The 20,877-nt window shown below is 52.0% G+C and overlaps 1 protein-coding gene across 3 annotated transcripts in view; it reads left to right on the forward strand.

The window, feature by feature from the left end:
* Positions 1 to 3,417: 3,417 nt before the first annotated feature.
* The window catches only part of MAP2K6 (mitogen-activated protein kinase kinase 6), a 46,633-nt gene continuing 29,173 nt past the window's right edge, over positions 3,418 to 20,877 (forward strand). Inside the window, exons 1-2 of one of the 3 annotated variants that reach the window (XM_003642348.6) lie at positions 3,418 to 3,529; positions 4,332 to 4,358. In XM_003642348.6, the coding sequence (XP_003642396.2) occupies positions 3,445 to 3,529; positions 4,332 to 4,358 (112 nt within the window). In that variant the 5' untranslated portion in view covers positions 3,418 to 3,444. Of the gene's footprint in view, positions 3,530 to 4,331; positions 4,359 to 4,546; positions 4,780 to 20,877 lie in introns of those variants that run through there. The other 2 variants (XM_046902183.1, XM_004946240.5) reach the window with 2 other exon arrangements.

Below are 20,877 nucleotides of genomic sequence, written 5' to 3' on the forward strand. Positions count from 1 at the left end.
CAGAGTGGGAACCCCCACGACAGACCCAGCGCTGCGCTCCCTGTCTGCTTCTGGAACTTTCTGTCATTTTATTGCATTATCAGGAACAGAACAAAAGCACTGAAAATGCCACTCAGAGCAGCAGCCACTGAGCTCCCAGCACTGAACCTTTATTTGTATGCTAGTGATACACAGAGGAATCTATGAAGGCACAGAGTGTAACTACATACCTCCGAGTCTCTGTATATCTGTACATCTCTGTATCTGCATATTGACACATCCATATATATGTATATCTATACATCTATGCCTTATTGGTGATAAGCTGAGATGATATGTCTTACAAAAGAAGGGAAGGGAAAGGAAGGGAAGAGAAGAGCAATAAATATGAGTGTTCTAATTATAATGCCTTTAGTTTTGTTTAATGAAGAGTGAGTAAATGAAGGGCATTATAACTTGAGCTTCCATGAGAAAAAGAAAGGACAAACTTCTTATCGTCATCCAACGAGCATCAAACAGCACAGAAGTCTGGGGCTGAGTTCTTCTGGTCACTTCGATGTCTGTTGTGGTCTCTTTTCATACTTAGTTCGAAGTGCTCCTGGTTGTATCCTACTTGCAGTGCTCTGAACTGCAGCTCAGGCACTGGAGTGAGGGATTGGGATTGGGGCCTGGGGCAGGGCTGCAGCCGTTGGTGCAGTGCAGTCCTAAGAAATGCAAGCATGCAGCATGGGAGCGGTACAGGAGCTCCGAAGCAATGGGCTGTGTCACCTGGGGAGACAACGTCGTGCAATAAGGAATGCATTTTGCTGTGCCACCCATTGGGCGCTGCTGCAGCATCTGTGCAAAGGGGTGAAGCCAACGGAGCACTGAAAAGGGCAGTACAATCACACAGGGCTGTTTGCAGATGTTGGGTGGCATCCCTGCTTGCCCTGTGTCCTGCAGCCAGAGAGGGGAGCTCTGCCCATCCTCTCCTATGCCATGCACAGCAGGATGGAGAAATTCGGAACCAGAGCCAAATGGCTGCGCTGGGAGTGAGGGGTTCTCCCGTTTCAGTTTGGTGGATGGGTCCCTTCTGTCCCTGATGGTCATTATGTCAAGGGGGGAGCACACGGGCTCTGGTGGCCCTTCACATCCAGCAGAGACACGCAAAAATAACCCAACAGGAGTGCTCCAATGGGTTTGCCCTGCAATGCAGGAGCTGCAGGTACACAGCTGCCCTCACAGCTCCTCTTTCAGCCCAGCCCTGCAGAGCCCTCTGACAATCAGAGGCTGCCACAAAAAGGCTCAGATGCTACAGATGAAACCAAGTGTTTTGCATTTTCCTTTGGACTCACCGCTGCTCAGTAGCTGCCTCAGGGCCCACTCCTTGCTCACGTGCAGCACTGTTTCTCATGCACAAAGCATGCTCATGTGTGGGTTATATGTGCACGGGGCATTGCAGGGTCATGGGTGCAGCACGAGCTACAGACTGCAGCTCACCACAGCTCAGGTCTGTCAGGGCAGGAGCAGAAGAAAGCTGCTCCAAAAACACGTGGCTGGAGTGGTGGCCGTTCAGTTTGTCATTAGCCTCACATCTGTCAAAACAAACGACAGTCACCATACTGGGCTCTTACACATCATAGCCCTCACCAATCTGAACTAGAGCACCTCCATCACTATCCCTTTTCCTTAGGAGTGCAACATCACCCTTACTCTGCTGGAAAAGTATGCTCAGCCCATTCCTCTGAGCCAGAGCTCTGAGACGGTGGGTATTAGGAACCATTTCTTCTGAGAAGCAGCAGTCAGGCACTGACACAGCTGCCCAGGGAGCGGTGGGGTCACCACCCTTGGAGGTGTTCCAGGACCATAGAGATGTGACACTGAAGGATGTGGTCAGTGGGCACAGTGAGGGTGGACTGGGGTTGGGCTTGGGGATCTGAGAGGTCTTTGGTTATTGAGTTGTGAGCAGGTTTTGCACCGCTGTCCATGGACACTTCTATGCGCTGCAGGTGGTCCTGGGGCCCTCACCCCTCTGCACATTGGGTGCCACAGCACTGGCTGTGGTGTTCCCCTGCTTCTCCCTCCCATGTAAGCTCTGGGGTGGGAAAACTCTAAGCATGCAAGCAAAAATGATGGAGAAGCAAGTGGCAGAGGCAGAGCAGACAAAAGGCACAGTGTGGCTGAGCCCAGAGGCTTTCAGCCTGCTCACAGCTTGCAGTTCCCTTTAATTTAAGGAACAAAGGAACACGGGGTATCGCCCGGCACCATTCAGGCCGTGGGGAGCAGATGGCCCAGCTCACGCTCATTGTTTCTCACCTCCTCTCTCCAAAAGCGTTTTTCTCCTCCTCGGCATCTGCAGCACTGTTTGGCTCTCCCTCGAGCTCCTTCCCTGCTGAACAGCCCTTTGGCCCACCGGGGGGATTTCCCACAGGGCCCTCCCTGTGCCTATCCCAGCGCTCTGCATCTTCTGCTGGGCGGGATGCACCCCAGCAGCAGGAGGTGATGCATCCACCTGACCCCGAGGTGTCCGCAATGGAAACGCAGCAGGAAACAACCTCTGCAGGAGGAGACTCACGGAGGGGAAAGCAGGAAGGCTCCCCAGTGCCCCAAGCAAAGCACGGCCTGCAAATAAATGCACACTTCAGTGCAGATCTATGGTATGGTTATCAATTTTCTTTCTTTTTTTTTTTCCTGCAGTAGTTTGTTTTGTTTTATTCTGTTTTTCTCTGCACTCTTAGCAATGAAGGACCATAATCACGAACCATAATCACGCATAGAATGGGAAGGATTACGCAGAGGCAGCGGGCACAGACAAAACCAAGGGCAGGCACAGGTTTCAGAATCAGAGCTCTCCGTTCAGCCTCACGGACTCTTTGTAAAACGAACTTTTCCCCCTCGGAGCTTCACTTTGCTTCATTTGGTGGCTTTTTGTTCTCATTGCTGCAGTGCGTGAGCATCCCTGGGAGCACCGGCGGTCAGCATAGGCTGCTGCAAGCACCCGAGGTGCACAGGCACTGAGAGCCCATGCATGCCAGCCAAGCACGAGCAGAGCAAACAGCAGCGGTGCCGCTGGGCTTTGTCACTGTGTGCAATCCCTGTGTCTTGCAGACAAAGCAGCAAGTTACTGTCCAAAAAGTCACCGAGTGTGACGCTGCTGACTGACACAACAGGGTGATGACAGCGATGCCCCTCCTGCATTTAATTTCATGTGTCGTGAGATCCAACTCTTGCACAGGGTGCACCTCAGGCTCCTCCTGCAGCTCCCAGATCTGTGCCGTTCCAGAGCTGATCTCTGTGTTTTGCTTCAGCGTTTGCTCTCTGGAATTCATTGCTGCACAGCAAATCGAGGTGCTTTGCTGTAAACAAACCAGCAGCCAGCAACTCACGTCGTGTTTTAAAAATTGCTTAAAAGACCTCAGGAGACAAATGGCCTTTTTTTGCACAGCTTGGAAGCACTGCGGGTGGGAGGAGGAGATATAGGCAGGGATGCAGGCAGAGATGAATGCGGAGATGCACAGAGGGGTGAAGAAAAGGATTCGCATAGGGATGGCAGGCAGGGATGCACACAGAGGTGAAGGCAGGGATGCAAGCAAGGATGCGTGCAGGGATGCATGCAGAAATGCACTGAGGATTGAAGTGAGACGCACAGAGGGACTGACGGAAGGATGCATGCTGGGATGTGAACAGGGATGCACGCTGGGGTGAAGGCAGGGGTGCATGCAGGGCTGCACGCAAGGATGCATGCAGAAATGCACGGAAGGGTGAAGGAAGAGATGCACGGAGAGATCCATGGCAGGATGCACGCGGAGATGCAAACAGAGATGTACGCAAGGATGACCCCCACAGAAATCCGGGGGGTGGGGGGGTGCAAAAAACCAACCCCCCCCTACAGCACTGCGCTGCAGTCGCGGAGCCACGCGCCGCCCCGAGCGCGACCCCCGCCGCTCCCCCCCCCCCGCCACCGCGCAGTCTCCGCGCCGCGCCGCGCAGCAGCGCCCCCTGCAGGCGGCCGCCGGCGACTGCGGGACTACAGCTCCCAGAGGGCAGTGCGGCGGCCGTCGGCAGCGCGCCTGCGCACTGCGCCCCCCAGCTCCAAGTTTGGAGCTGCGAGCTGCCAGCCCTGGCCCATCATGTAGGTGCAGCAGAGCCTTCCCCAGCACTGCAAGCAGGGGGGGAGGAAACCCCCCGCGCTGCAAGCTGCCCTGCAAAGTGTGCAATTGCACGGCCCCCCGCTGCAAGGAGAGCTGCTGCAGCGAGTCAGGAAAACTCCAGTTGCATGAAGATTGAGCGCTTGCAGTTTGCATCTTTGTTGCAAAACTAGCTCCAGAAGAGAGGCAAGGCAAAGTCTTTTGTGCTCCCCTCCCCCATCAAAGCAAAGGGGAAAATGTCTCAGTCGAGAGGTAAGGCTCCTACTTCTGTTCGTTGCAAATATGCAAGAAGCCGTGCATGCATTTTGCAGTGCATGCATGCATTTTTCGGGATGCAATTGCATTTTGAAGTTTGAGGCTTTCAATGGCTCTCAGTTGCATTTCCTGTTTAGTATGTGCCTTTTTGCAGCCACACACACACTCACACACACAGTTCCTGTAAGGCAGGGCTCGCACTTCAGCTGTGCATTGACGTTATTTGAATTCTTCTGCGGGCATTACGGAGCCCTTTCTGCCTTTTGCACAGTCAGGACAGGGAGAGGGTGCGGAGGAGCAGATGCATTCGCTGCCGTGTGGTGTGCATGCAAAATGGGCACGGTGCAGGAGAACCGCAGCTGATTTGCAGCGCAAAATGAAATGAAACTTTTGCAGAACTCCGGGGACGAGATGAAAGGTGAAACTCGAGCGGAGTTACCAGGAATTAAATATATACCTATGTTTCCATGGGAAAGTATTGTTCTGGTGCCAGGGCTGAGATCATTTTTCCACCGATCTTCCCCCCCCCCCCCCCCCATAAGATGTGTAACTTTTGCAGGGAGCAGCGCGTGCAGCGGGGCCGCGGGGTGCAGCGCTGCGATGGCTCCGGGGGGGCTGCGGGGGTATAGCGGAGGCTCTGCGCGGGGCACGGGGGCGGCGATGGGGGGGTGGGGGGGGGGGGGGGGGGGGTGGAATATTGCAGAAATGCGGTGGGAATGCAATAGTCCCCGCAGGGGGACTGCAATTGAGGCGCTGGGGGAGCTGCCGCTGTGGCCATTCATTGTGGAAATAATGCACATATGTCAGCGTGCGGCCACGCAGATGCAGCTTTTGGAAGCGCGTGGATTTGCTGTTGCAATGCATTTTGCAGCCTGGGGTGGTTGCAGCCCCCGGGCTGGCGCTGGGCTCGCTCCGGGTCGCTCTGTGCTGTGCTCCTTTGGTGGCCCTTCCAGTGCTGGGGGACATGGCAGGAGTTTTCCTTTGTAAGAAAAATGTAAAGTTGTTGTATAATTTATTCCTAATTTGGGTTTGCTGCAGTCATCTTTTCCAGGCAGGCAGGGAATTGTAAAAGTTTCCAATAGGACAAGCCAAGGGAGTTTTGATAGGGCGGAATTGAGCAGGATGGGACCCGGAGCTGCTCGCTGGGGGTCCCAGTGCATAGCAGGGGGTGAGTGGGGGACGGCTGCATGCCGGGGGTCCCCCCAGAAATAGGGTGAGGAAACGGGGCTGCTGACAGTGGGGACCCACAAGGACATCCTGCAGCCCCAGTACCAGGAAAATGGGAAGAAGTGAGTGGCCAACCCACAGAGCGTGGCCTCAGTGAATGGCATCGTTCTGATCTGCGCTGCCCGTCCATCTGATGCTCTGCGATGGGAGCACCGGTGCTGGAACCCCACGTGCAGCTCCTCTGCGTTCAGCCATTTGGTTTTGCAGGATTTGAGCTCAGAGGTTTGCACTGCTCCTTGGGATGAATTGAACCACCCCCCAAATCTGCATTTTGGAGCAGTTTTCTTGCATTGCACAGGAGGCTCCTCGTCAGCACTCTGCAATGCTGCGCAGGGCTGCAGAGTGCTGCTGGGCTGCACAGCCCTCACCCGGCTTTGAACCTGCTCCAAAGTTGTTTGGCAGCAATGGATGTTTCGGTGCTCCCTCTCAGGGTGGGAACTGAGGGGCTGCTCAGCCACAGGGCTCCTCCCTGCAAAGCATCTCGCCTGTCTCCAGGCAGGAGCGCTCTGCAGCCCCCACACCTGTGCTGTGCGGTGGGATCTGCTTTTATATAGCCGTGAGCCGCTGGAGGAGATAAACTCGGCCTGGAGCTCAGAAACATCTCCTTCTTCCTGGCCCTTCCCATAGCAGAGAGCAGTGATGCCTTCAGCATCATCCCTGTGTAACACAGCCATGGTACCCGCTGGGCTCCCCAGTGTTTTGTGGTCAGCAAAACACACCACCACCGTGTTCCAAGTGCTGCGTTCCACCGCCTGCTCGTTTCTACCTCCATTCCTCTTTCAAGCTGTGAAGTGGTGTTTTGGGTTGGATGGAGGAACTGCAGCAGTTTGCTCCCACCTGTGGCACTGCTGGGACCCGGCCTGGAGCCCCACTGGGAGCAGTGGAGCCTTTGGCTGTCACCAATGGGATGTTCTGGAAGAACAGCTACACAGAAGGTTGCATTCATGGCAAGCCCAGCACGGTTCGATGCTGTAAATCTGAACCCTCGTGGCAGTGGATACGTTTGGGAGTCTTGTGATGGGGAAGCCCACGTTGGAGAAGCACCTGTAAACAGAATCTGCCCAGAAATAAGAAAATGAAGGGGAGCAGCTGTCATTAGAGCACTAAATACACTGAACTGAGCCACGAAACGTGGCTGCACACCTATCTCATGCCCAGTTCTCACAGTTTGTTGCTTCAGATTCACCTTTCTGCACTCCGGCTGCAAAGGGAGCAGCAATAGTGAGAACCACGGCCCACGTGACGCTGCTGAACGCGTCCCCTATGGACTTTGATCAAAGGCTCTGCACCTCTCCGCAGCGCTGCGTTTCACGGAGAGCTCTCTTTTTCCGCCTACAAATTGCAATGGGTCGAATGGGAATCCAAAATGGTGGACGTTCCCTTTTCCAAACGAAACGAAACAACCGCCGTGGGGAAGCAGCAGGTCTTTGCTCGTAGCAAATTGACCCACGAGCACCGCGTTGTGCAACGCGCTGTTGCCTCGTCAGCACCACCTCAGCGCTCCGTGCTGCCGTGACACAGGCACTTGGCATGGGCGGAACAGGGCCGGGTCTGGCTGCAAACCAACCCATCTCAGCTCAAGTTGTACGGTGCTGGGGTTTGTTGTTGTTGTTTCTTTTTTTTCCTATAGTTTTTTTTTTTTTTTTTAAAGAACTTGCTGAATCGCTGTCTGACAATGCAGATTGCGTTGACCCCGTTGCATGACTTGTTTACTCTTTTTGTGATGGAGCGTGGCTGTGTTAAGCACTTTTGAGGGCTGGAGCACCTCTCCTATGAAGAAAGGTTGGGGGAATTGGGCTTGTTTAGATTGGAGAAGAGAAGGCTCCAGGTGACCTCACTGTGGCCTTCCAATACTTGAAGGGAGCGTATAAACAGGAGGGGGCAGCTGTTTACGAGGGTGGACAGTGATAGGACAAGGGAGAATGGTTTTAAATTGAGACAGGGGAGGTTTAGGTTGGATATTAGGAGGAAGTTTTTCACACAGAGGGTGGTGACGCACTGAACAGGTTGCCCAAGGAGGCTGTGGATGCTCCATCCCTGGAGGCATTCAAGGCCAGGCTGGATGTGGCTCTGGGCAGCCTGGGCTGCTGGTTGGTGACCCTGCACATAGCAAGGGGTTGAAACTGGATGATCATTGTGGTCCTTTTCAACCCAGGCCATTCTATGATAAGCAGCATGCAGGCATGCATCAGCAAGTGCGGAAGCGCAGTGCATTGCTGGAGGAGTTAAGTAGCATGGGATGAAGGACAGGCAGATGGCTGGGGCAGAAAGCAGCAGCATCTGATGGCAGCCCAACAACCACACTGTGCAGCTGAGCAAGGGGGAATCGTGCACCCTGCACCTCGTGGTGCTGCTCTGCTGCTCCCATGGCATTGCTCTGGGGATGGAGCTGCACCTTGGGCTGTGCTGCACCCATGTTCCTGCAGCAATGTGGCAGAAGGACAGTGCTCCCCAGGGCTCAGCAGGGACAGGAAACCATCAGCATATAAAAAGCTTGAACTATATGAGCAGTTATGGCAATAAAAGTGGAACGTTGCAGAGGGAAAGGAGTAAAGCCACAGTGTGTTTTTTTACGATTCTCACTGCCACACCAAGTGGTGCTCATTTGTTCCCTTCAGTTCCCAAAAAGCAGACCTTCCTTCGGGGTGAATTCCCTCCTGTGATGCACACATTAGCTGCGAAGGTGAAACAAATGATACTCAATTAAAACCACAGGAGTAATTTAGGGAGCTGAGACTCTTCATTCTTCCAAGAATATTGGCATTCATGGAACACAATTAGCATGGAAGTCACAAAGCAGACTTGTCCACCGCATGCTGTGGTTGCAGATGTGTCAGATAACTAAGAAGTTGGCTTGGTTGGCTTGTTTGGCCCCAGAGGCAGCCCTGTGCCAATGAGACATGACGGGTGATGGCCCCAAAGGCAGCCCTGTGCCAGCAGGGTGCACTGGGTGATGGTTTGGCTGTGGGGTCGTTGGAGACTGGAGAAAACTCAGGGCTGCTCTGTGCGTTTCAGCCATGGCCAGAGCTATAATTACAAAAGTTGTTTCATTAGCTGCAGAGTTGCTTAGCTCCCTTCCTTAGGGCCTGGCTGGGAATAGTTTAAGAGATTAGCATTATCAGCTAGAGCAATGTTAGCACTAAAGCAGATCTAGGATCCTGGAGCTTTGCCATGCCAGATATATTCTGCAGCAGCAGAGCAGGAAAGGCCATTCAGTGCCACTCCATACCCACTCACAGTGCAGAAGGGTTTCAGGTTTTTTTTGCTTTTTGTCTCCAAATCCATGTTATTTTGCACATTAACGAGTACAAATGGAAAAGTGCTCTGTAATCCTGGCTCGGTAAAAAGCCATTGGGAGGGGGGAAGCCTGAGCCATTCTTATAGGGCTTTCTTCTGCCTCAAAGTCAAACTGAAAGCTCTCCTTCCCCCGGAGCAGGAAATCCCAAACACTTGGTTGACGTTGCAGGGAGTTCATCCCATCATTAAGGTCTCTGGGGTGCAAAAGCACTCGTGAGTCATCTCGGTTTTGGAGATGTTGCAAACAGATGCTGCACATCCTCCACAAGGGCTGCAGGAAGCTGCTGGCGCATCCCAAGTGAGCAGCACCGTGCTGAGCATCCCTCAAGGTCTGCACCCCATCATAGCAGAGTGTGGGGGCAGGCGCTGCTCAGGCTGCATTGCTGCCCCAAAGGCATCACACGGAGGTCCTTTGCACATGAGGCTGCTGCAAAAAGCTGAGTGCAGTGAAGCCCAAGGAGCGTTGTGCAAGCAGCCGGAGGGAGCAGCCTTTGCAGTTTGGTATTTGTAAGAAAGATTTCAGGGAAAGAAAGCGATTCTTTTTTCTCCCCCTGTTGAAGCAGGAAAACTTCACTGAGCGGAGCTGATCCAGTTTCTTGCTGCTGTTTTGTTAGCCTACTTAGCTTGCCATTTTCTCATCAAGGCTGGGCTCTCCTCGTCTGCACCACGCAGATCAAGGATCATTAGCAGAGCTGAAGCCCAACAAACATCCACTTTTACTGCACTCTGATGAAACCACTGGAAAGAAAAAACAGTAAAAGTCACAGCTGAGATGCCAAAGATAAGGCAGCAATAGAAAATAAGTACAGGAGTCACCACTTCTGTCTGCAGCAAGAGGCCTTCAGGAAGGCTGAACGGGCAGAGATGTTGTAGCTGCTTTTGAAGGAGAATCTCCTCCTAAACAAAAACATGTAATTGCACTCCACAAAGCAGTGCTTATCAGTACACAGCGGCCTCAGAGCACTGCGTGTGGTGGAAGTCCCAGTATCTGTGTTGTTGTGCTGCTTCATCCCATGGTGGGTCTGGTCCTGGCACTGCCCATCGCTGTGCTTGCAGCAGGGCCCATCTGACACTCAGTTACTTTATGAAAATTACTGCTTCCCTCCATGCTGTTGTTTCTCTTAAGTGTGTTATTGCTTCTCTAGTAGTTCAAGGGCAGATACAGAAAATGACACACACACACACAAAAGAAAAGTCTTTTGTTGCTCTGATAGCTCTAAAGTAATGGATTTCCCTCTGGCACAACCCTGCATTGAGAGGAAAAGGAGGGAAAAAAAATAAAAAAAAGAGGTTTTTCAACCTTTTTCAGCTGAGGAGCCCCAGCACTGCAGCTGGCTCTGCCCTGGGCTTGCTATGCTCCAGGAGCTCAGTCACCCTGCAGCCCCATCCCACTGAGCTGTGCCCCCCCTGCCCTGCAGAGGGTGCATGGGCTGAGGTCCCACAGAGCACTGTGCTGCCCTTGGCATGGGCTCCACGCTCCCCAGGCACTTTTCCAGTACTGGCAACTGGAAGCCATTTAGAGGCACACCTTCCTGCTTAGATTTCAACACAGCCCTTTCTTTCTAGTGCTGTTTTAATTGCCTACAATTAGGGTCTTCCATGCTGCAAAAAATGGGAAAGAAAGCAAACCAAGTTTGCCTTCGCGAGGGCTGGAGCCGATTTCATCTTCCAAACTGTGGCCTTTTCTAAGGGAAGTGCCAGCCCACGAGCACAGCAGTTGTGCATGCTATGCCTGCTGCTTTGAACCCATACAAATGGCATGTGATGTAGAATCATAGCATCGTTAAGGTTGGAAAGGACTGCTATGATCACCGACCCCAGCCCACCCCTACGGTTCCCACTGACCCCATCCCTCAGTGCCACTTCTCTGTGGTTTTGGGACACCTTTGGGGATGGTGACCCCCCCTCTCCCACTCCCTGGGCAGCTGTGCCACTGCATCACTGCTCTGTCAGAGAAGAAAAGTTTCCTGGAACCAACCTGAACATCCCATGGTGCAACTTAAGGCCATTAAGGGACACTGCAGTGGGTTTCCTATAAGCTGGACCACCTCTGGAGCTTGGGCACAGCGATGCAGGATTGCATCTCCTGATGTAGGATTCCTTCCCCCTGCTCAGAGCTGTTGATGCAGCAGCTCACTCCCAGGCAGACCTCAGCACTTAACTGTACTAATTAAATGTTTTCAGAAACCACAAGATTGACCTTCACTGCATGCCCACAGATTTTTCTCTTATTTAACAAGCACAGGGTTGATGGAGTAACCTATTAAAGGAGAATAGTGGTGCTCTAGATACTGTTGTTTTCCCAACCTGTTCCAATGTGGTTTTTTGCTTTTTAGCTATGGGGCTGGGAACCGTAATCCCTTAACAGCCTACGAGAGGAGCCAGGCTGGAGATGAGGAACGCTTAGCACTAAGTCTGATAGAACAGTCAGCATCCCTCAGCCTGGAGCTCCCCAGGTCCCCGTGCAAGAAACCACGGCAGCCAACATCCATCCATAGGGACACTTACCTAATAGTTCTGCTCAGCACAGCGCCATCCTTGGGGAGATATCCTCTAGAAAAAAAAAAGCAAATAAAGGCAATTAACACAGAGCCTGGCTGCCTTACCTTTCCCAAGGACAGCACTGATGTGCTTATTGCTCGCACGGCATGGAACCTCTCTGCAGAGGGTTTGACTCGCTGCCAAAGAAGCAGTCTCACAAATGAAGGGAAGGAGCAGCGCGGAGTGCGTGTCATGGGAGGACACGGCGGGACAGCAGCATCCCAGCTGCAGGCAGATCCCAGGCCGGCCCTGGCAGATGTTGCACTCAGAGGTTATCGGTTGTAAATCACTTTCTGGAGGTCAGAACGATTGCATTCACAGAGGTCCCTTGTAGAAGGGGCACTGGGGTCACAGCAGCGCCCGTGGCAGGGCAGGGAGCGCGCTTCCACCCAGGGCAGCTCCATTCATGTCATAGGCAGCTTCCCTTGGAGCTAACTGTGTGATTTATCTTTTTTCCCCCCTCTCAAAAACATTTGGCGCTTCCCCCGCAAGAAATCAGGAGCTCTGTGTCAGATAAGGGGCTGGAACGGCTTCCTGCAAGCAGGGAGCATTCCTCCTCTTCTCCCAGCCCAATGCCAGCACTCCCAGCACCAGCAACTACTTTACCTTGTAGCATACATATTAGGGCTGTCCTATGCCAGCACCATCCCCAGGAGCACCTCCTGCAGGATCTGCCCCTGGGATCCTGCTTTACAAAGGCATTGCCACAGCTGATGCCAAGCAGCAATGAATGGGAGCAGATTCGGAGCAGCTGGGCTGGGAGGGGTCTGGAGATTCGTTTGCTTTCTCTATACAAGCAAAGCTGAACGTGATTTTTTTAATTCATATTCTGATCTTGAAGCTCCTTATGCATGTGTTAAACTTGGAGTGCGTGAGCAGAGTCAGTGGTACTGGATGTGCTCGCAGCTGAGCGCACACATAAGAATTTACAGGCCTGGGGATGTATTTGCTCCTGGTTGCTAAGTGGGGTGGACATGTGGGATCTGTGTGATGATTTACACCACCTTGCTGCTCTCCCTTGGTTCCTTTTTTTCCTGCGGCACTGTACTTGAGAGCATTTGTGCATCTAACTGAACGTGCAGTCACAAACCTGGCACAGGGAGTTCTACAGAGGCTTGGACAGAAAGGCTCCTCAAGGGAGATCTGTGGTCACAGCTCCTGGCTTAGGCTGGGCGGAGAGGTGCAGCCTGGTGGGGTTTGATCCACGTGGGCCTATGTGGGTAGAATAACATCTGCTCGCTTGCGTCAGGGATGCTTGGCTGGATGGGAAAAAGGGCAGGGAGTGCTGTCTTCTGCCACAGCGCTGTGCCATCATGCATTTTGTAACGTGTTCTAAACTGAAATAAAATGGCATGATAAAAATTTTGCTTTGCTTTATTAGGTGAGGTGCAAGCACGTCCACGCTCTTGGCAGGTGCCTGGCAGAAGAGCTGCAAATCCCTGCCCTCTGACTTCTGCCTAAACCCATTTGAAGCTCGGGGCTTCCCTGGCAGCCTGAGCACTGCATCCCACATTCTGCATCATGCATCCCATATTCTGCATCCCGTGTCCTCAGTCCTACATCCCATATTGTGCTTCTGGGATCCTGCATCCCACATCACACATCTTGCATCCTGCATCCTCCATCCCATATCCTACATCCCACGTCCCATATCCTACATCTCGCATCCCATATCCTGCACTTTGCATCCCACATCTTGCATCCCGCATCTTGCATCCTCCATCGTTTCTACTCCGGCCTGCATCCCGCATCCTTCATCACGTACCCTGCATCCTACATCCCATACCCTGTATCCCAAGCTCACCGTGAGTGGGGGGCCCTACCTGTTTGCTGGGAGGCATTGCCAGCAGAGGGAGCATGAGTGAGCTCTGCCATCTGCGCTGTTCAGGGCAAAATATCATCTTTAATTGTCTTGGTACAACGTTAAGCAAGCAAGCTCACAGATGAGAAACGAATAGAAGAGGGTTCTTAATAGGGAGAGCAGAATCATGTTGGTCAAAGTCTTGATCTTGTTGCCAACAAACAGAACTACAGGATCAGTGGGCAGTTCTCTCTCTGCTGCTCTTGGATCATGAATTGTCTGTTTTATCCAAAGGTGGCTTTTCTCGTGAACAGAAGATTATAAACTCAGGTTTACGTGCAGTGAATCAGCAGCAGGAGATGGCTCCATGGCACTGTGTGAATGTCCAACGTTTGCAGTATGTTCAGTCCATCTCAGCAAAGTGAACCTCTTGTGGCTGCTGGGCATGGGGCAGAGGGAATGTCACCGTGCCATGGGTTGGTGTGGCACCAGGGTTGGTGTCGCAGTGACAGAGCAAAGCTCTGGGGCTCAGCCAAGCAGCACAGGAATTCTGTTTCTCCGTTGAGTTTTCCAGGGAGTGGGTATGTTAGAAAGGGCAGAAGTGTTTGTAGCTGGGCTGTGGTTGGGGGGTTTAAGGCTGATGTGCTCCACCACGGCTAAGGCTGTGTGTGTGCGTGTCCATGTGCCTGCATGCCCTTGTATCCTTGTGTCTTTGTGTCCACGTGTCAGTGTGTCAGTGTGCTCATGTGTCTGAGTGTCCGCGTGTTTCTGTGTCTGTATGTCCACATATCCGCGTGTCCCCTTGCCTGTATGCCCACATGTCCATGTGTCTGCGTGTCCTCATGTCCATCTGCCCACCCACATGTGCCACCCATCCCGCTGCCGCCGGCAGGTGCCCTTCGGCAGACGGAACAGAGCAACGAAGGTAGCGGCAATGAGAGCAGCCTCATCCTGCAGCTCCTCCCGCACAAAAGCCCTTTTGTTCCGCGGGTGGATTCCAGGAGCTTTTCTCCAGTTTGGATTCCAGCAAACTCCCACTGGAAGCAGACAGCCGACGGTTTGGAAACAAAGCGGTGACTGCAGCAGTCCCTCCCCAAACCCTGTGCGGGCTGCAGGCTCCCAGCAGCAGCTTCCGTGGGTGCCAGTGCTGTGGGTTTCCTAATTGGAGATAGCAGCAAAGCATACAGGCTCCAGGATGGGAAGGTGGTGAAGGCAGAGGGGAGATATTGGTATTATTTCTGTGCTGGGATTTCTCTCCGCTGCTGGCACATCCTTCCCAGAGCTTATTGCAGGAGCCCTGCAGAGATGTGGTCCCCAGGGCTGGGTGCCCACCCAGGTGTTGGAGTGGCCATGAGTGATTTGTGAGATTAGGGGCATTTGGGACAGGAGCGGGCTGGAATAGGTTTTTCACAGTATGTAGGCTGTATGTGCAGGCAAACCGTTCCATTTTGCTTTTTTTTTTTCTGGCGTTTGGTATGTTTTTACATAGTGTTTTTCTGCAGGCATCCCCATAACCATTGCAGATGGGTTTGGAGGTATGCTTGCATAGTGCTAAGGAGAGTGGGACCACGGACTCCATGCCACACAGGCAGCATCCCCCAGCGGCCCATGGCTCTTCACTCCAGTGGGTGTGAGTCAGAGCCCAGGCATGTTTGTGCCTTAACTCGTTATTGCAGCACACCTGAGCGCTTGGCACACACCAACAGACCTTGTGCAATGTGGCCATGGCCAGGGTCATCGGAGCTGGAACCGAGGTGGGCACATCCCTGCAACCTGCCACCTCCCCTCTGTGTGGGATGCACCCAGGAGGGATGTGCTGCTCTGTGCTGGGGGGGGATTGCTGCCAGCTGTGCCCAGCTGTGTGCCTCTCTGTGCTGGGACATGGCTGCTGCTGGTTGCACCCAGCCGTGCCCTTTCCCCCGGCCACTGAACTGGGTGGATGCACATGTGGTATGCCTTCAGCCAGTGTTGAAATAGAGTTTTTAATATGAAAGCCTCCTGTGACCTGTGCTGAAAGCCGTAGGCAAGCAAAACTCTCCTATCTACCATCTCCCACTTGCGTTAGCACCTGTAGTGTGATGGATTTAGTGCTGTTCTGCATTGCGTATGTTTTGGCTGGGAAGTGAAACCCAAGGTCTCGGTTCGTTTTTGGTTGGTGGGGATCTGGGGAGGTGTGGAATTGGCTCACTAGGATCACAGAGTCATTAAGGGTGGAAAAGAGCACTGAGATCTCCAAGTCCGACCCCAGCCCACCCCCACCGTGCCCATAACCACGTCCCTCAGTGCCACATCTCCATGGTTCTGGAACACCTCCAGGGATGGTGACTCCTCCGCTCTCTGGGCAGCTGTGCCACTGCATCACTGCTCTTTTGGAGACGAAATTGTTCCTCCTGTCCAACCTGAACCTCCCCTGTTGCAACTGGAGGCCATCACCTCTCATCCTACATCATTGCAGGACTCATGTCCAACCCCAATCACAGCATCCCTTCCACTCCAAAGCTCCTCATGCCTCCAGCTTGCAGAGGTGCATCCATATCAGAGGGCCCAGTGACCTCTTGCAACCAAAATATACAGGCAGATAGGGCGGAATGGCAGCCCTCTGCTTTATGTATTGACACAAATAAACACGGCAGCCTGCAGCCTGTTTGCAGGATGTGTTAAGAGAAAAAATGGGCAGAGTACAAGAGCTGAGCCTGAATCAGGAAATTACCTTCCAAATTGAATTACGGAAATACAGAGCTTATTGAAAGGCAGGCAAAATGGGTTCTGATATTCGCACAGTTTGGTGTCACTGCTGTATGGTTCAGCACTGCAGGAGCACACAGATTAGCCTGCTGGAGCCCTGAGTGCAAAGCCTTCTGCGTCGCCTTCCTCACGTGTTTCGTTCTTGTGCCACTCTCCCGACCCGTCCCCTGCAGGAGGCTGAGCTCACCCTGCAGCACACCCAGAGGTCTTTGCATTGCGTTTGCACCTGGGCAGAGCTGACGCAGGCTGGAAATGCAGCTCTCCTGCACTGGGACACAACAGCAAGCAGCAGGGCGTTGCACAACCTTTGCACCGTGCACCTCCTTGCAGAAAGCCTGCTATTTTGGTTTGGGGCCTCTCCTGCGCAGGGTTGATTACAGGTTGCAGAGTTGAGTCATAGGAGTGTGCAGAGCCTTGCAGCAGTCCCAGTGGTGTGGGTGCTAACAGTGTCAGCCGAGGCCATGGGATCGTGGTGTGGGGCAGCAGGAGAGTCAGTGTGGCGTGCTGCTGTGGTCGGTGGGAATTGTACTGGGATGCATGCAGCATCCTGTGCTTGCAGGCTTCCAGCTGCACAGCTTTCCAGACGTTGTCTGGCCAGATAGGGATGCAGGGTTTGCCGTCACCGTGTTGTTAAATGGGACTAATTGATGGATTGGTTTTGGAGAAAAGCAAGGGAGGAGTGGAGGGCTGAAGGTCAGAGGAAGTCAGGGCTGTGCCCTGGTTTCTGTGCCTGGCTCTGTGTTTCAGGCACATCCTGACTCCGGATCTTGCCACATCCATGACAATCACAAAAGCTCCCTTGCTTTTCCTGCTTCCTGTCCCCAAATGTGGTTTCTAAGGGGGAAAAAAAAAAGAAAAAAAAAAAAGAGACAGAAACAGAGAAGTGTGAGCTGCAGCACGGCTACGGAGTGCAGCTCAGGGGCTGGAGCTGGGATCTGGAACCTAAGATATAGGAGCTGGGATCTGGGAGCTGCTGCAGCCCTTTCCCAGCAACCCTGCATTGAGTTGTTAAGGAAACAGATTCCAAGCTGGCTGTTTCCAAGGAGTTCTTGCAAACAACATGAGGGAGGATGGGGATGAAGGAGAAGCAGAGTCTTCATCCTAGCAGTGCAGTGATGGAGGAGCAAACACACATGGCCAGGCTTGCTTGTTGGCAAGGAGTATATATGAATTATATTTCAGGGAGGCAAATAAAGCACAGCATGCACTTTAGCCCTTCCCTTGGCTTTTGGTTGAGCCTTTAAGATCCTCTTGCATGCTAATTCCTTTAACAAGGAGCTGGAAAACAGATTTGCAGGCCCACTTCCATGGTGCTTGCATGGACACCATGTGTAGCTTTTGGTTTTCTCCAGAAGCAAGGGCTTGGCTGAAGCTGTGTCCACAAACTGGGGGTAGACGGAGCTCAGCTGCTTGCCCTGCCTGCTCCTGGCTCTGAGCATCACACAGCCCTGGAAATCTGGTGGGAGGAGATGGAAGTGATGGGAGGGGGGCTCCCCAGGAGGCTTCCATCAGCTCCAACCATTTTGCGTGCATTGACCCTCAATAATTTGCAAGCGTACAGAATAAAGCTGCGGAACGGTCTTCAGTAACTCAAAACTTTGGGTATTTTCACTTGAAGCCTGCAGAGCTGGGCATTTGCAGGGCATATGGGACCTCAAAAAAGAATTCTGATTTCCTGGTTACTCAAGGGGCATTTTGGCCTGAGGTTTTGCAGCAGGCCATGGCCATGGGCGCTCGGTCTTGCAGAGGAGATGCTGATTTGCCCTTGTTGTATGGAAATGCACCGAGCATCGCCGTTCTGCCCTCACTTTGGATGGGGTGTTGCTGGCAGAGCTGAGGACACGCAGGAGGGAAAGGGCATCGTTTGGCTTTCGTGAATGCTGAGAAAACCAGACAAAAACTCAGGAATTGTAATGAGCTGATTTTGTCTCTTCAAAAGGGGCAGAAAGAGGCATTTCCCTCCTGTGAAATTTTACCAGCATACTCTGTACTAAATACGTTATGTGAGAGAAAGTGCTGCTGCATGGCGATTGAACATGGCTTTAATAATAAATTGTGGTGAAGACAGAACTGGTTAATGTCCTTTGATGGAAATAGGAGCTTTTTGTGGCAAGGAACCATTTACTTTGGATTAAATCATACAAAGTTTTTGACTGCAAAGAAAAGTCTGGAGATGGAGAATGGGATTTTCCTTCAGAAGCGAAGGTTTGTTTTCTGCTACTGCGTTTGTGGGCAGCAAATTCCTCTGTCTTCCCCTTCATTATTCCCTGTTACGTTCCCTACCCTTCCGCCTCGAAGCTTTGAAGTCTCATTTTTCAATATTGATATTTAACATTGCTCTAATAGAATGGGGCCAGCCCCATTAATCTCGGCGCGGCGGTGGGAAGAGGTTAACAAGCCGATTGGAGGCTGTATTTTTCTCCCCTCCCGGAGGAATTGGTTTAAGACCTTCACAGGGAAGTATTTAATGTGTTTTCATTAAGTCAGTTTTTCTTTTTCCTGCTGCAGTTTTGCCTCCGGACGTGGCTCCAGCGGCGATGCTGCAGCAGGGCTGAAGGGAAGGGGTTGGAAACAGAGGGGCTGAAGGTGAGGGGTTGGAAACCAAAGGGTTTAAAGGTGGCCACTGCAGTACAACTGCTTGCAAAAGGAGGTAGATTTAAGTTATGCACGCCCAGAGTGTTCTGCTGAATCAGAACAAGGGTCTGGAGGTGTCTCTGTGCACCGCTTGAAACCAATTTTATTTTATTGATATATATATTTTTCTCAATTACTCTTAGAACTTGGCTTTAGAGGTGGGTTTGTAAAAGTGTCTGCACGGGAAATTGCAGGGGAGAGCTTTCAGATGACTGTTAGCACGGAGGCTGTGAGGCCGGCCGGCCTCTGGTGGTTGTTTACATGGAAAACTCACAGCTTTCTGGATGCTGGGGAGCAGATGTGCAGTCACATCTGCACGTCAGACCGTGAGCCTTCTGCACTCTGTGCTCAGATCCCAGGGAGCTGCAGTGAGCCCATGTGCTGATGATGAGCTGTGCCACCTGCCCAGATCTGCAGTCTCCCAGAGCTCCATTTCTCTGTTAGATGAAGTTGGCCACTGGATGTAAACTTCCCGTCAGGGACGCAGGCAGATACAAAGATGTGGTGATTTTCTTTAGGAAGCAAAGCTAAAAATAATAATGATTCATAAAAATGCTTTGAAAAATACCATTTTTTTCCTACTGGATGGGGCAGGTACCATCCAATTTGGTGTGTGATTAAGCTGCCTCCACGTTTGGAGCTCTGTACAGATGACTTCTCTTGGCAAGCTGCAGTTTCATCCAGCATCTCTGTTCAAAGCTGGTGTCTGCTGTGGCAAACTGGAGGGTGTTATTTGACAGCGAGATGCTTGTTTGGCAGTTGTCATTGAAAAGAACTGATCTTGGGACTAACATTCCTTTAAAAAAAAAAAGCCCTTCAGACAGAAGTGCCTCAGACACGTGGGATCCGGCACTGCCTCCCTTCCTGGGGTCTTTTGCTGGGTTTCCCCATGTATTGCTCATTTGGGAGCAGGTCTTGACCAGCTCAGACCACGTGCTTATGCCCTCCCCAGTGTGCGTATTTAAAGCAATCGGGGTTAGTTTCTTTTTTTTCTCTCCCCTCTTTTCCTTTTTCAACACATATGCAAGGGATGGTTTGGGCATTGGGTGCTCTATTCCCATCCCCGCTGCTCACCCTCCAGGGTCCCCACATCTTTGCAGGGGATGCTATTTAGGCAGGGCTCATGTCTTAGAGCAGCTGTAGAGCCTCAGCTGAGCTCCCCCATTCATCTGGGAGCCAGCAAGGGGGTCCCTGCTACATGGTCAGGATGGCTCATGCTTCCTTTCAGGATGACTAACTCTTCGTGGTTAGGATGGCTAACATTTCATTCATTAGGATGGCTGATGTTTTATGGTCAGTATGGCAAACTCTTCATTTTAGGATGGCTGACGGCTTACGGTCGGGATGGCTAATGGTTTATGATCCAGATGTCTAATGTTTATGGTTAGGATGGCCAACTCTTCATGGTCAGAATGGCTCACGTTCCATGGTCAGGATATCAAACTCTTGATGGTCAGGATGGCGAACTCTTCGTGGCCAAGATGGCTAATGCTCCATTGCAGGATGGCTAAAATTCGAGTCCTCCCACAGCAGTTCGCACTGGCAGTCCTTCCCAGCTCAGTCCTGACCTATGTGTTCTCTGTGCTGCTGCCGTTGCTTTCTTCTGTCTCAAAAAGAAAACCCCAAAGAATGTTAAGCTATGTCTGCGTCTTGGCAACTCGAACATGTGAACAGATTGTACTTCAAAAAAATGGCAGAGTTTCAAAATATTGTATTCTGTGAAGAAGAGACAAGGAAAATAAACTCCCCATAGTGCAGATTTTATTTCACCAGGAGGCGGAGGGCTTTTAATATTTATTTGGGTTTAGCATCTTGCTACTTAGTTCTTCTGCTGACACCACTTGTGAACCATGGTAGGACTGAGTGCTGCACAGTCCATTCTCATTCACGTTCAAATTGGGGTAATTTCCATTCGGTTCATTTATGCTCTCCTGAAGCCACCTGAGAGCAGCTCCTGAGGTATGGCTGCAGCACCTGAGGCTGTGCAAGCAAATCCATCAAGGAAAGAAACAGAGGAAAAACAAAGCAAATATATATTTGCTTCCCTTTTTATTTCGGTGGCTGTGTGCACATCACTGCAGCAGTGTGGATGGATGGATGGCCGATGTGCAGAAATAGCAGTGTGCCAAGAGATGGCTGCTGAGTGTTTGTAGGAGAAGTTCTGTCTTATTCCCATGTGCAGAAGGAGGATGAAAGTACTGCTTTCCTTATGGATGTGATTATGTTGTTTGCTTCAACTGCAGGAGGATGTGGGCAGGTATTGGAGGCAGA

Source organism: Gallus gallus, chromosome 18 (assembly GCF_016699485.2).
Source record: "Gallus gallus isolate bGalGal1 chromosome 18, bGalGal1.mat.broiler.GRCg7b, whole genome shotgun sequence".
NCBI classification, from domain to species: domain Eukaryota; kingdom Metazoa; phylum Chordata; class Aves; order Galliformes; family Phasianidae; genus Gallus; species Gallus gallus.